The 13,586-nt window shown below is 46.7% G+C and overlaps 1 protein-coding gene across 4 annotated transcripts in view; it reads left to right on the forward strand.

Annotated features, from left to right (window-relative positions):
• The window catches only part of ABCC4 (ATP binding cassette subfamily C member 4 (PEL blood group)), a 218,850-nt gene that overhangs the window by 44,733 nt on the left and 160,531 nt on the right, over positions 1–13,586 (forward strand). For 3 of the 4 annotated variants that reach the window (XM_082434600.1, XM_082434598.1, XM_082434597.1), the window contains exons 3-4: positions 100–220; positions 12,897–13,121. In XM_082434600.1, the coding sequence (XP_082290726.1) occupies positions 100–220; positions 12,897–13,121 (346 nt within the window). The remainder of the gene's footprint in view (positions 1–99; positions 221–12,896; positions 13,122–13,586) is intronic. The other variant, XM_082434599.1, reaches the window with a different exon arrangement.

Here is a 13,586-nt window from a genome sequence, read left to right on the forward strand (position 1 = left end):
GTGCCCTGTAGTGAAGGCCTATCTTCCTTCCACTCTGCCACCTCTCCTGTTTTACCTGTGGCGGGGCTGTTCTTTACTGTGCTTTGTTTCTCATTGCAGGTACTGGGATCAAGAAGTTTTGAGAGCCGAGAAAGCTACACGGGAGCCTTCTTTAACGAAAGCAATCATAAAGTGTTACTGGAAATCCTATTTAGTTTTGGGAATTTTTACGTTAATTGAGGTAAAAGCTGTTACATACAGCGCATTGCTTTTCAGTGTATGTGGCTCAGTAATGAGATGGATGCGACAGGTGGGGAGAGGCCAGTCGTTTAAGGTCTGAGGATAAACCTTGTCTAGGAAACATGTAGCCCAGCGGTTGTGTTTACCTTTAGAATGGACAGGTCCTTAAAAGGAGTGGACCTCCAGGGGGTTACAATTTTTCTTTTAACTGATTAAAAATAAAAACATAGTGTCATGGAAGGCTGGCACTGAAAAGGAAAGACATGTTATGTTAGGATGTTCTTGGTGCTCAGTATAACTGCTGAAAGTGATCCTTGACCAAAACAAAACCCTGCAACCTCAAACAATATGTGCCCTGTGGTTTGGAGAAAGTAACCTTTGACCTGAGCCCACAACAACATAAGACATTTTACAGGCGCTCAGCAAATAATCGTTAACTTGACCAGGTCACATCTGATACATGCTTTCCTAAGAAGGTATCTTCACCTTCCCCCTTCCAGCGGAACAGAACCCTTGACCCTGCACCTGGGTTGGAGCTGCCCAGAGCTCGGAAGAGCATACCCTTCGCTGGGCTGGCCCTTCCCAGCGGGCCGGGCACTGAGAGCCGAAGCCCCCCACGGGGAGGAGCTCCAGCTTCACCACGAATTCTGTGCACCACACGTCCTGGTTTCTGTCCCTGGCTGTGGGAGTGGATTGCTGGTTGAAAGCAGAGTCTTGGAGCTGGCGTTTGCAGAGGGTGTAGGAGGGGGATGTGCAGGGGAAAACCTAAGGCAGAAAGCTGGGAGGTCAGTGACCACCGTGACCCAGAAGGTTCTGGGTTAAGCTCCCCTAGTGAGACAGTTCTCCCTGGGGGCACAGTGCCAGTCAGCCTACCTATTCTGGCTGCAGCCTGCTGGAGGCCCGCTGCAAATCCACTTGGGTGGCTCGTGCTCTCTGTGGTACCTTAGTGCTGCCTTAGGGACAGGGCCGGCCTGTGAGTGTGTGAGAGCAGGAGGGATAGAAGATGCAGTTGCTATGAAAGGGTTGTTTTAGGTGGAGAAGGTGGTGAGTTGTCATAAATATGTTTTTATTGGGGGTGAGATGGGTCGGCTAGGTGGTTTGTAGGTGGGAGGCGTGGCTCTTTTTTTTTTTTTTTAATTTTTATTGGACTGTAGTTTCCTTACAATGCTGTGTTAGTTTCTGCTGTACAGCAAAGTGAATCAGTTAATGTATACATATATTCCCTCTTTTTTAGATTTCCTTCCCATTTAGGTCACCACAGAGCATTGAGTAGAGTTCCCTGTGCTGTACAGTAGGTTCTCATTAGTTATCTCTCTTTTTTTAAAATGAATAAATTTATTTATTTATTTATTTATTTTTGGCTGTGTTGGGTCTTCGTTTCTGTGCGAGGGCTTTCTCTAGTTGTGGCAAGTGGGGACCACTCTTCATCACGGTGCGCGGGCCTCTCACTATCGCGGCCTCTCTTGTTGCAGAGCACAGGCTCCAGACGCACGGGCTCAGCAATTGTGGCTCACGGGCCTAGTCGCTCCGTGACATGTGAGATCTTCCCAGACCAGGGCTCGAACCCGTGTCCCCTGCATTGGCAGGCAGATTCTCAACCACTGCGCTATCAGGGAAGCCCAGTTATCTCTCTTTTTTTAAAAATAAATTTATTTATTTATTTATTTATTTATTTATGGCTGTGTTGGGTCTTCGTTTCTGTGCGAAGGCTTTCTCCAGTTGCGGTAAGCGGGGGCCCCTCTTCATCGCGGTGCGCGGGCTTCTCACTGTCACGGCCTCTCTCATTGCGGGGCACAGGCTTCAGACACGCAGGCTCAGTAGTTGTGGCTCACGGGCTTAGTTGTTCCCTGGCATGTGGGATCTTCCCGGACCAGGGCTCGAACCCGTGTCCCCTGCATTGGCAGGCAGATTCTTAACCACTGCGCCACCAGGGAAGCCCTAGTTATCTCTTTTATGCATAGTAGTGTGTATATGTCAGTCCCAATTTATCCTGCCTCCCCCCGCCCCCAATTCCCTCCTTGGTGTCCATAAGTTTGTTCTGTACATTGTGTCTCTATTTCTGCTTTGCACGTAAGTTCATCTGTACCATTTTTCTAGATTCCACATATACGCAGTATTATATGATATTTGTTTTTCTCTTTCTGACTTACTTCAGTCTGTATGACAGTCTGTTGGTCTCTCCACGTCTCTGCAAATGGCACAATTTCGTTCCTTTTATATGGCTGAGTAATATTCCATTGTATATATGTGCCGCATCTTCTTTATCCATTCATCTGTCGATGGACACTTAGGTTGCTTCTATGTCCTGGCTATTGTGAATAGTGCTGCAATGAACATTGGGGTGCATGTATCTTTTGTAATTATGGTTTTCTGCGGGTATATGCCCAGGAGTGGGATTGCTGGGTCACATGGTAGCTCTATTTTTAGTTTTTTGGGGAACCTCCATACTGTTCTCCATAGTGACTGTACCAATTTACATTCCCACCAACAGTGCAAGAAGGTTCCCTTTCTCCACACACTCTCCAGTATTTATTTATAGGTTTTTTGATGATGGCTTTTCTGACTGGTGTGAGGTGATAAATCTCTCTGTAGTTTTGACTTGTATTTCTGTAATAATTAGTAATGTTGAGCATTTTAAAATGTGTTTGTGGGCCATCTGTATGTCTTTTTTGGAGGAATGTTTAATTTATTAGGTCTTCCACCCATTTTTTTATCGTGTGGCTCTTGTTTAAAAGGCTTTGTTGTCCTGAAGGGCACTGCAGGCAGTGGGCAGCTGGGTAGGTGAAGTCTGCCCCACACAACTGGAGAAACCAGAGAATTCTGTCAGCTCACAGGTGACTGGATGGTCCTGGGAGATTGAGCTCTCGTTGATGACACAGGTGGGTTGGCCATTGTGCCAGAGGGTAGGGACATCTATATGGGGCCGTGTTCTGTCTTTGAGAGAGCACTGACCACCTGAATACTGCTGTGGCCTTGTGAAGGGCAGGGTGGAGATGCAAACCCGTGTGATTTCCTCGGGGGTTGGAGAGGGTGCAGGAGCCCCTCAGTCTGTCCCAGCCCTTCTTTGACCTGTGTACAGCTGTCCCAGTGATGGTGTTTCTGCATAGTCACAGTAAGTCTCTGTTTGAAAGACAGGCGGCAAGCTGGTGTGGCCTTTGTGTGTAGGATTTCCCGACCTCACAGAGCAAGCGCTCATGAATTCTGCTTGTCCGGGAACCTTGGGGCTTCAAGGTGTACCTGCAGCTCATGCCGGGTGCCTGGTTTGGGGTGAGCAGAGATGAGTGGCCTCAGGTTTAGTGTTGGATCATATCCTGAAGCAGGCCTTTCTCTGCTGTCCCTGGTTCTCTAGTTTCTCTTTGGTACCAGATGCTGAAGAAGTTGAAGGCAGGTGGGTCTCAAAGCGTGGCCCATGTGGCTGGGTTTGGACCGAGCTGCAGGTTTTCCATGCTGTCCTGCACTGTTGGCTCCTTGGGTGGGGTCACTAAACTTTAGATGGATCCCATCCTAATATGAGCTCCAGGTCTTTGCTGTGGCAGCTTATGGAAGAAGCAGACACAGAGGGGGAGGCCACAGGAACTGGGATTCTTCCTGAGAGGGAATCGGCCTCACTGGGGTGCTGGGAGCTTTGATTCCGAAGTTGTCCAGCCCCGGTAATACTTCCTGCTAGGGGTCCAGGAAGAGCAGGCCTGGGGGCTGCATAAGGTGCACCGGGTAGAGCCCTGGCCCCTCTCTCAGGAGGTTGGTTGTTGGGCGGTCATGGCAGAAAAGGGGGGAGTAGAGGACCTGGCAAACGTGCGGGCTCATCTCAGTAGTAGTACTAGAAGTACTAGTACCAGTAACAGGGGCTCCTACTCAGTAGCACTGGTGGTGGTGACTGCAGTACCATTAGTGTGGTAATAAAAATATTAAGTTCTTGAAAAATACTATGTATCAGAACTGCTGTAAGCACTTTATACGTGATATTAGTATTATTTCTTTGGCTGAGTCAACAAAGTCATAGGTATTATATTACCCCCATTTTAGAGAAGAAGATACTGAGTGCTAAGTAGTTACACAGTGTGCCTGTGGTCACACGAAGCATAAAGGACGGACTGAGGTTCCATTTCGGGCGCTCTGACTTAAGAGAATGTCCGTCTCAATGACTGAGCTTGTCCAGGGTCCGGAGGGCCTGTCTTGAGAGCTTTGTTTTCGTGGTCTCAGGCACATGCATCCTGAACTTGGTTTAAGGATAATGAATAGGATGCTAAGAACCCCCTGCAGCAGGAAGCCAGCTGCGAACATAACTGAGGGCGGAGCCAAGGTGACCCCATCTCCCGGGTGAAGAAGTTACTAGGGCTTTGACACTAGCGGCAGTGTCATGCTGTGTTTCGATGGACCAGGAGGGGCCCTTTAGGAAACCACCTTCCACTCGTGACCGGCTGTACGTGGATGAGGTTGTGACTGTTCCGGTGACCCAAGTTCTAAACGTCCATCCCCACTCTTACGAAACCATTCCAGGTGGGCTCCCTGAGATGGACCAGGGGGCAGGTAGTAGGTCTTGGATGGTGGCTACGGTGGGACATTGATAATCTGGGCACAGGTGGAGTCTTCCATGTTTTTTTGTTTTTTTGTTTTCTTAAATAAATTTATTTATTTATTTATTTATTTTTTGGCTGTGTTGGGTCTTCGTTTCTGTGCGAGGGCTTTCTCTAGTTGCGGCGAGCGGGGGCCACTCTTCATCGCGGTGCGCGGGCCTCTCACTGTCGCGGCCTCTCCCGTTGCGGAGCACAGGCTCCAGACGTGCAGGCTCAGTAGTTGTGGCTCACGGACCCAGTTGCTCCGCGGCACGTGGGATCCTCCCAGACCAGGGCTCGAACCTGCGTCCCCTGCATTGGCAGGCAGATTCTCAACCACTGCGCCACCAGGGAAGCCCCCATGTTGTTTTTTAGTAAGAGTGCCCAGTTGCTTGCTGAGAGCTCGCTGAGAACTTGCATCCCTGTGAATATGGGGTTGCATTTGCTCAGTGAGAATCAGAATCCCAGGTCAGTTACTGGGGTGTGGAGCAGTTCTCCTGTTCTGTTGTCTGAATACACTTTCCCACACACAGGTGTGCCCCGGGCCTGAGGTCTTAGGGTGATAGCTGGGTAGGGCCAGCTGGACTCGTTAGGATAATAAGTGGCAGAGCTCATGGTGGTTCACAGTATAAAACCAGACAGGGGTCTCTATTCCCTAGGTGAGTGTTGTGACTGGCGTACGGTGCTCATTCTAAATTTGTGTCCTTAGGATAATAACTCGCAGAACCCTTAGTCCTGATGCAGTGGAGTTCAGGGAGTTGAGGGCCGTTAAGGCTCAAGGAGAAGTAAACACTGAACTTTACTGGCAGTCAAAAGAAGCCTGAAATCCAACACAAATACTCCTGTTTTCCTAGACTTGCCTTTTGACATACTGCTGTTTTGGAGAAGTTAATAATCATTCCTTATGACAAAGCTAATAAGGATCTGTCACATTTTAAAACTCATTTTCAGGTGCTGTTTTGGGTTTTCAGTGATTAAAACTACTGAGTTAGATGCAATAAATGTTAGTTAAATAATTGATTTTATGAAGCAACTTCCCATTTTGTGATCATCTATGCTGCTTGCTGGTCTTTGTATTTTATTTTATTTTTTAAAAATATTTATTTATTTGGTTGCAGCAGGTGGGCTCCTTAGTTGTGACATGCGAACTCTTCCCCCCCAACAACAAATTTATTTATTTATTTATTTATTTATTTTTGACTGCATTGGGTCTTCATTGCTGCATGCGGGCTTTCTCTAGTTGCGGGGAGCGGGGGCTACTCTTTTGTTGCAGTGCGGGGGCCTCTCATTGTCATGGCTTTTCTTGCGGAGCACAGCCTCTAGGTGCTCGGGCGTCAGTAGTTGTGGCACATGGGCTCAGTAGTTGTGGCTTGCGGGCTGTACAGCGCAGGCTCAGTAGTTGTGGCGCACGGACTGAGTTGTTCCGCGGCCTGTGGGATCTTCCCGGACCAGGGCTCGAACCCGTGTCCCCTGCACTGGCAGGTGGATTCTTAACCACTGGCATGCGAACTCTTTTTTGGGGCATGCATGTGGGATCTAGTTCCCTGACCAGAGATCGAACCTGGGCCCCCTGCATGGGGAACGCAGAGTCTTAACCACTGCGCCACCAGGGAAGTCCCCGGTCTTTGTATTTTAGATAGTGGAAGATGTATACTCAGTACTCAGTCCAGGATTCTCTAAAACGCAGATGTTTCCTTTGTGACCTCCGGGCCTCTTTTAATTCCTCTGGTGCACAGAATGCCTCTTGGCTCATTCGTGATTCCCAGGCAGTGTGCTGTGACCACCCACGGTGCCGGTGGGGCGTCCCCGCGCTACTGGCAGCACCAGCGGGAAGAGGCAGGTGACTCCAGTCCAGGGCGAGGCTTTCGGGATTAGGATTTCGAAGTATGGAAACCTCTGTCCTCTGAAAATTGAGGAGTGATCATAATGCTTGGAGAAACAAGTACCAGACTGATGTTGAACATGGAGCGCTTGCAGGCCGCCCCTAACTAGAACAGAACAACCGGCGAGTTCCCAGCACGCCTGGCCCCTGTGTGCACCTTCCCAGGGACCGCAGGTGGGGAGGACAGGTCTCTGCCTGCCCAGGGCCCTCAGGGTGGAGAGGAGGAGCCTGAAGCCTCTGCCTGGGCCAGAGACACAGAGGCTGCCTCCCCAGGTCACCAGGGGTCTTCTCCCTGCGAGATGAGGTCTCTGCCTGCTTGCTGGTGTGTAAGTGGGGTGACCTCAGAGAGCAAGGGTGGGTTCGCCCAGTCCCTTCCCCTGAGAGGGGAGGAGTGGCCTGGGGGGTTATGTATTATTCCCGGGACCCTTAGAAACGGCCCCCGCCTTACCCGTAGAAAGGCCTCATTTGGCCTTTGTCTGAGGCCACTTTTGCTGATTGTCTGTGGTCCAGGTGGAGCCTGTAGGAAGGCACATGTTTGTTTAAACTTACTCTGGAACTCAGCTGATGGATGGGAAGTAAGCAGAATCCTCTGGTTCCCTCAGAGCTGTAGTGGGCCTTTGCATTTATTTCCCAACACTTCCTTCCATGTGTCTCTCACTTCCACTCAACCCAGAAGACTGAGGAGTGGCTGCTGGTGGTAAAGATACTGTGGGCCGTGAGCAACCACTGAGGGCCACACAGCAAGGGAGAGGTAGAGGGAGCATTGAGCAAAGGATACGGGGGACCTGCAGAGCAGACCTGCTGTGTGCAGCCTGCTGGTTCTTGAGTGTAGGCATTAGCCATTAGATATCAGTAGCACCCATAGTGATGACCTTGAGTCATCAATGAGGGTGATGCTTTTCAATCCATTTTCTTTCCTTTTTTTAAAACATATGCAAGTTTTTATTATAACAAAAGTTTTTAAAAAATTGAAGCATGATTGACTTACAATATTATATTAGCTTCAGGTATACAACGTAGTGATTAAATATTTCTATACATTACAGAATGATCAGCCCCGTAAGTCTAGTTACCCTCTGTCACCATAGAACGTTTTCCAATATTATTGACTCTATTTCCTGTGCTCTACGTTACATTCTCTTGCCTTATTTATATTATAACTGTGAGATTGTACCTTTTAATCTCCTTCACCTATTTCACTCATCCCCCCACCCTTCTCAACCCGTCGTTTTTTAAGAAGTCAGGCAAGTAGGTGACTCATTTTTACAAGACTGCATTTACAATGGTTCAAATTTTAAAAATCTGCTTAGAACCGAAACTTTTTATTACTTTCCAGAAAAGTTGGCTTTTATGAATGACTTCTCAAGAGTGCTTGTTCTGCTACGATCTCCTGTAAGAAGCAATGAGTTTTCCAAGCCCTTTGTGAAACCAGCCTCTGCCATTCAGAATAGAATAGGTCTCTTCCCAGAACTTCTGGAAAATAAAGTGATCATAGCTTACACTTGTTTTTATGCTGGTTTCAGAGCACTTTGAGCTGTTTGTTGTATTTCATTTAGCTGTCCCAGGATTCCTCTGAGGTAGACGAGGCAAGTATTTCCACAGACAAGGTCCTGGAGGTGCAGGAGGGCACATGATGGGCTTAGGGGGTCATGTGGCTTGCAGGTGGCAGACCTGGGTTCTGAAGCACAGCGTTCTGATTCCTAGGCCAGTGTTCTTTGCATTCTGTCCTGAGGCTTCCTCTCCTGCCACAGCTTCCAGTGAAGGCTTGCAGAGCCAAGACTTTATGAGAACAACTTTTTTTTCAGATAACAGCTCTGTGCTCCTCTTTCAGCTGCTTCCTGCAGTGCGGTTTTTTGGGGTTTTTTTTGGGTTTTTTTCCCCCTGAAGATTTTAAAGAACATTTCAAAAATAGAAAAACAGAATAGTGTCGAAAGGTAGCAGAATGCAGCACCCTAGAATATGGCTTTCTGGAGTAAAGATTATTTTGAGCTGACTTTTTTTGAAAAATAGACACAGGGACATTTACATTGATAACTCCATTTGTAAGGGCCTCTCCTTCTCTGTGCCTGGAAGAGAAGGTTGGCTCTAAATCACAAAAGAATCTTGTCAGTGGAGATTGGGTTTGCATAAGGAATCCAACTCTACCTTTCTTGTTCACTCTGCTTTTCCTAGTAACCTCTCATAAGGCTCCCCCCTCCCCCCGTTTAGCTGGAACCTCAGGACTTGTGTTCATATAGGTTTTTCTTGGAAGTACGATATGTCTCATGGAATTCTGATTAAAACCCTTTGTGGTACTTGTAAGTCATTCAGAGCAGGTCTGTAGCCCCTCCAGACTCAGATGCCATGATGATGCAGGAGAGGAGGATAGCAGATGTTTACATGAGGTTAGGTTCTGCATCCAGAATCTTCCAGGGAGAGGGAATTTAAGGCTCCATCCCTAATCTGTTGAACCTAAACCAGTTCCTAGAGGCTGGGCCTCAGGCCTGTGAGTGCTCTTAACCCCTCGAGGTGATGCAGTCACGATGAAGACCACTATGTAAAAGAGGAGTGAAGACAGATATAGAATCCTGATGGTTATTATTTCTCCAGATTCACTGCTTTTCCTCCTTAGCTCTGTATCTTTCTCAACTCTAACTTTGTCACTTCTTCCCCAGTTTCTAAAAATTAACTGCCTATTCATTTTCCCACAAGCTCACTCATTTGTTTCTTTGTGTGTTAGATGGTTTCTATTTCCTGTATTTTTTTTCCCCCTCATGACTCAGAGATGACAGAGTTGGGCAAGAAATATTTAAAGTACATGGGGGAGGGACTTCCCTGCTGCTCCAGTGGTTAAGACTCCGTGCTCCCAGTGTGAGGGGCCCGGGTTCCATCCCTGGTCAGGGAACTAGATCCCTCATGCCACAACTAAGACCCGGTGCAGCCGAATAAAATAAATAAATAAGTAAGCAAGTAAGTAAATAAGGAAAGAAAAAGAAAGAAAAGAAGGAAGGAAGAAAGAGAAAGAAAGAACATGGGGAAACATGGAGGAGAAACTGTACCTACTGGGGAAGTTCTACCATCAAACTGTGTAAGAAAAACCCCTAAGAAGTAAGAGGTGGGGTTAAATGTGAGGTGCTTTCAGGAGGCTGAATACGAAGGACTCCACCAAGAAATATTTGCCTGAGAGACTCCTGTGAAACCTCGAACAGTGGGGCTTTGTCGTATTATATTGGGTTGTTTTAAAAATCCTGTATGGTTTTGCAGTCGTGAAGAATTCTTGTGAAGGAGTAAGAACTATATTCTCAGTTGGTTTGTGGAAAGAATATTCACTGAGTCATAAGTTGGTGCCAAAGATGAAGGGTTTATTGGAGCAATTTTTGTTTTAACATTTATTTATTTTTATATTTTTATTTTTGGCTGTGTTGGGTCTTCGTTTCTGTGTGAGGGCTTTCTCTAGTTGCGGCAAGCGGGGGCCACTCTTCATCGCGGTGCGCGGGCCTCTCACTGTCGTGGCCTCTCTTGTTGCGGAGCACAGGCTCCAGACGCGCAGGCTCAGTAATTGTGGCTCACGGGCCCAGCTGCTCCGCGGCATGTGGGATCTTCCCAGACCAGGGCTCGAACCCGTGTCCCCTGCATTAGCAGGCAGATTCTCAACCACTGTGCCACCAGGGAATCCCTACTGGAGCAATTTTTGACCTTGTTCCTGCTTATCCAGAAAGTTTTCATTTGGTTAGTTTCAAGTTTGATGATGAATATTTTTTCAGTTGTTTTATTTCTCACAAGTTGAGGGCTAGGATCAGGAACAGGCAGCAGTTTGGAAGCTTTGGGCCATGGACTGGCATTACTCTTTTTTTTTTTTTAAAGATTTATTTATTTATTTATTTATTTAATTCATTTAATTTTTTTGCTGCATCGGGTCTTAGTTGCAGCATGTGGGGTTTTCGTTGTGGTGTGCGGGCTTCTCTCTAGTTGTGGCATACGGGTTTTCTCTAGTTGTGGAGCCCAGGCTCCAGGGTGCGTGGGCTTTGTAGTTGTGGCGTGCGGGTTCCAGAGCACACGGCCTCTAGTTGAGGTGCACGAACTCAGTAGTTGTGGCACGTGGGCTTAGTTGCCCTGCGGCATGTGGGATCTTAGTTCCCTCACCAGGGATTGAACCTGTGTCCCCTGCATTGTAAGGCAGATTCTTTACCACTGGACCACCAGGGAAGTCCCTGGCATTACTCCTTAATGAGACTGTTTGCTCACCTGAGTTATTAAAGATAGTCTCAGTGAAAAAATCATGACGCTTAGGCAGTAGTGACCTGCCTTTATTTTGTACTCTTTTTTGCTGAATTTGTTGCATCTGTCGGTATTCTCTTTGGTGGGTTTCTGACGTTAGGCTCAAACGGAGAGCTGAGTAACAGGGAACAGTGATTCCCAAAGATAATTATAAGTTTTCGGAAAGTTTGGGACGGCAAGTGTTACCACTGGGCTTCTGGTGGAGAGCCCCAGGTTTGTAGGTTGCGGCACTGGGCTGCCCTTGGCCATACCCGGGCTGGGACTGCCCGTGTGTACAGTTTGACATTCTTGCTTCTCTGTGTCAGCCTCCAGATTTCCATCTTAGTAAATTCTGAACAGTGTGTTTTACCATCTACTGTATGAAGGGCTCTTCCATGAGCTCTTAATGCCTCTAGGGGTGAATGAAGGGGCATGCTGAAAATGTAACAGTGAGCCTTTGTGTCCTTGAGAACTGATTATCTGGCTCTGATCTGATGATCTTACTCATCATGATTGTTCAACTAAACAGTGTTACCTTCCTTGTCTGCAGTAGATGAAACCTTCCATGACCTCATGGAAGGCGAGGCAGTTGGTGCAGCCTGTGAACGTGTGTGTAGAGCAAGACAGGAGGGTTGGGGTTTGATGTCACACTGATTTGAGGGACGGGGACAGCTTTCTGTAAATATCCTGATTGGGTACTAGTTGGTTGAGCACAAAATGCATGTTAGTTTTGTTTCGCGTTTGGACTTTTGGATTCTCCATCCCTTCCTCTTGCGTGTGGGTTCTTCAGCTTCAGGCAGACAGAAGAGAGCTATCAAATTCAACCTGTCATTTGTTTACCATGTCTGTGTCAGTAAGGAGGGATTGCTTAAAAGGAAAAGCCGAGTTCCAGAAAGATTTCCAAACTTTTGGCACTTTGTCTTTCGAGAAGTCTGTGGAGGAAAGGATGTCGAGGGCGGAGGTGTTTACTTTTGGTGACTTGGATTTGTGTTGAGTGTTTGGTTTTCCCTGATGGGGGAGAAGGGTAACTTTCGAGGGGTAACTAGAGGGAGGAAGTAGGTTATGGGGTGGAGTGGCCATTTGGCAGGGTGGGCAAGTGTTGCTGTTTTGCCTTTAGTTTCGGGAAAGAAAATTGCTTTCACTAAGTCTTTCTCAGGAGGTAAGCATCAATGCCTCCAAACTCATTGGTTTAGGATTTTAATTTTTGCCTTGGGGAATAGATGATTGGTAACACTTCTTCCAAACCAGCAGCTGCAGTGTATGGCGGATGGAGAACCATGGATGACATCATTTTTTAGCTTGGCTTCTGTCCTGTTTAATGTTTGACTCCAAGGAACATCCCAGCTTCTAGTGGGTAGAGACATATTCACACAGCGCCCCCTGGGGCTGAGAGCCTGCGAACCTCCCAAGCTTTGTTTCTCTGTGGTGCTCCCGCAGAAGCTGGGCTCCATTCTCTTGATCTCTGGACATGTGGAGTTTGGGTTGGGAAAGAGCGGATGTGTTTATGCCAGTGTCTCATTTCATAAAGGCTCTTAAAACAGAAGGTGATGGCAAGAGCCTGTCTCCTGTACATGAACCATCTTGACTTTCTGTTGGGCTGGGACGTTGAGAGTACAGGGGGCAGGGGCAGGCTGCCAGCAGGGCTTGTTCATATGGAAGCAGATTTCTTAACCCTTCTTCAGCTTATCTTCGGCTAAGACTTACTTGGTATTTTGCCAAATGCTTTCTAAAGCACCGGTTGTAATATTTATTGAGCATCCACAGTGTACGAAGCACAATGTACCTAAGGCTTTATTGTCTATGTAAAATTTTTGCTTAAGGTTAAAACTGCTTTCTGCTTGTGTTATAGAAGATAGTGGATATGTGGATTTTTCTTTTAGATTAACCATGAATGTTGCGTTTTGTCAAAACGCCTTTTTAACAAGTAATGATAAAAGTAAAGCTTGTGTTAAGAAAAACTGGTTTGGCTTGTGTTTCTAATTAAGGCTTTTTTTCTTTACTTTTAGGAAAGCACCAGAGTAGTTCAGCCCATAATTTTGGGGAAAATTATTGGTTATTTTGAAAACTACAATCCCACTGATTCTGCTGCTTTGTACGAAGCCTACGGCTATGCCGGAGTGCTGAGTGCCTGCACACTCGTTTTGGCCATCCTGCACCACTTATACTTCTATCACGTTCAGTGTGCGGGGATGAGGTTAAGAGTAGCCATGTGCCATATGATTTACCGCAAGGTAAGTGTCATCCGGTACCAAAGTGTGTACCTTTCCTGAAGTATCAGAAGCCTTTTGCGAAAGTTCTCTGTAAAGCAAAAATTTTATAACTAGTAAAAATTGTGAATCACTACATTGTACGCGTGTAACTTATGTAATACTGCACATCAAGTATACTTCAGTGAAAAAGTAAGAAAAACACATTGTACCTGGGAAAAAAAATTTTTTTTTAATGACTGTACTCATTTACACCATACTACAGAGGCTTGCTATTTGCATCAAGCCAATTTTGTTGTTTAAGCAAACCTTACAAAAATATAATGAAAAGATCTGTGTTGAGATCAGGTCAGGGCTGCTTTTGATAACTTTCTTTCACAGTCCACTGCATAATATGCAGTAAATTTGTAATGAAGTCTATAAGCATCAGAGTTATCAAGTTGATTTTTACTGTTTTCATGCCTAAATCTCATAGTGGTATTTATGGAG

Source organism: Balaenoptera physalus (assembly GCF_965194825.1).
Source record: "Balaenoptera physalus genome assembly, chromosome: 18".
Lineage (NCBI taxonomy): Eukaryota > Metazoa > Chordata > Mammalia > Artiodactyla > Balaenopteridae > Balaenoptera > Balaenoptera physalus.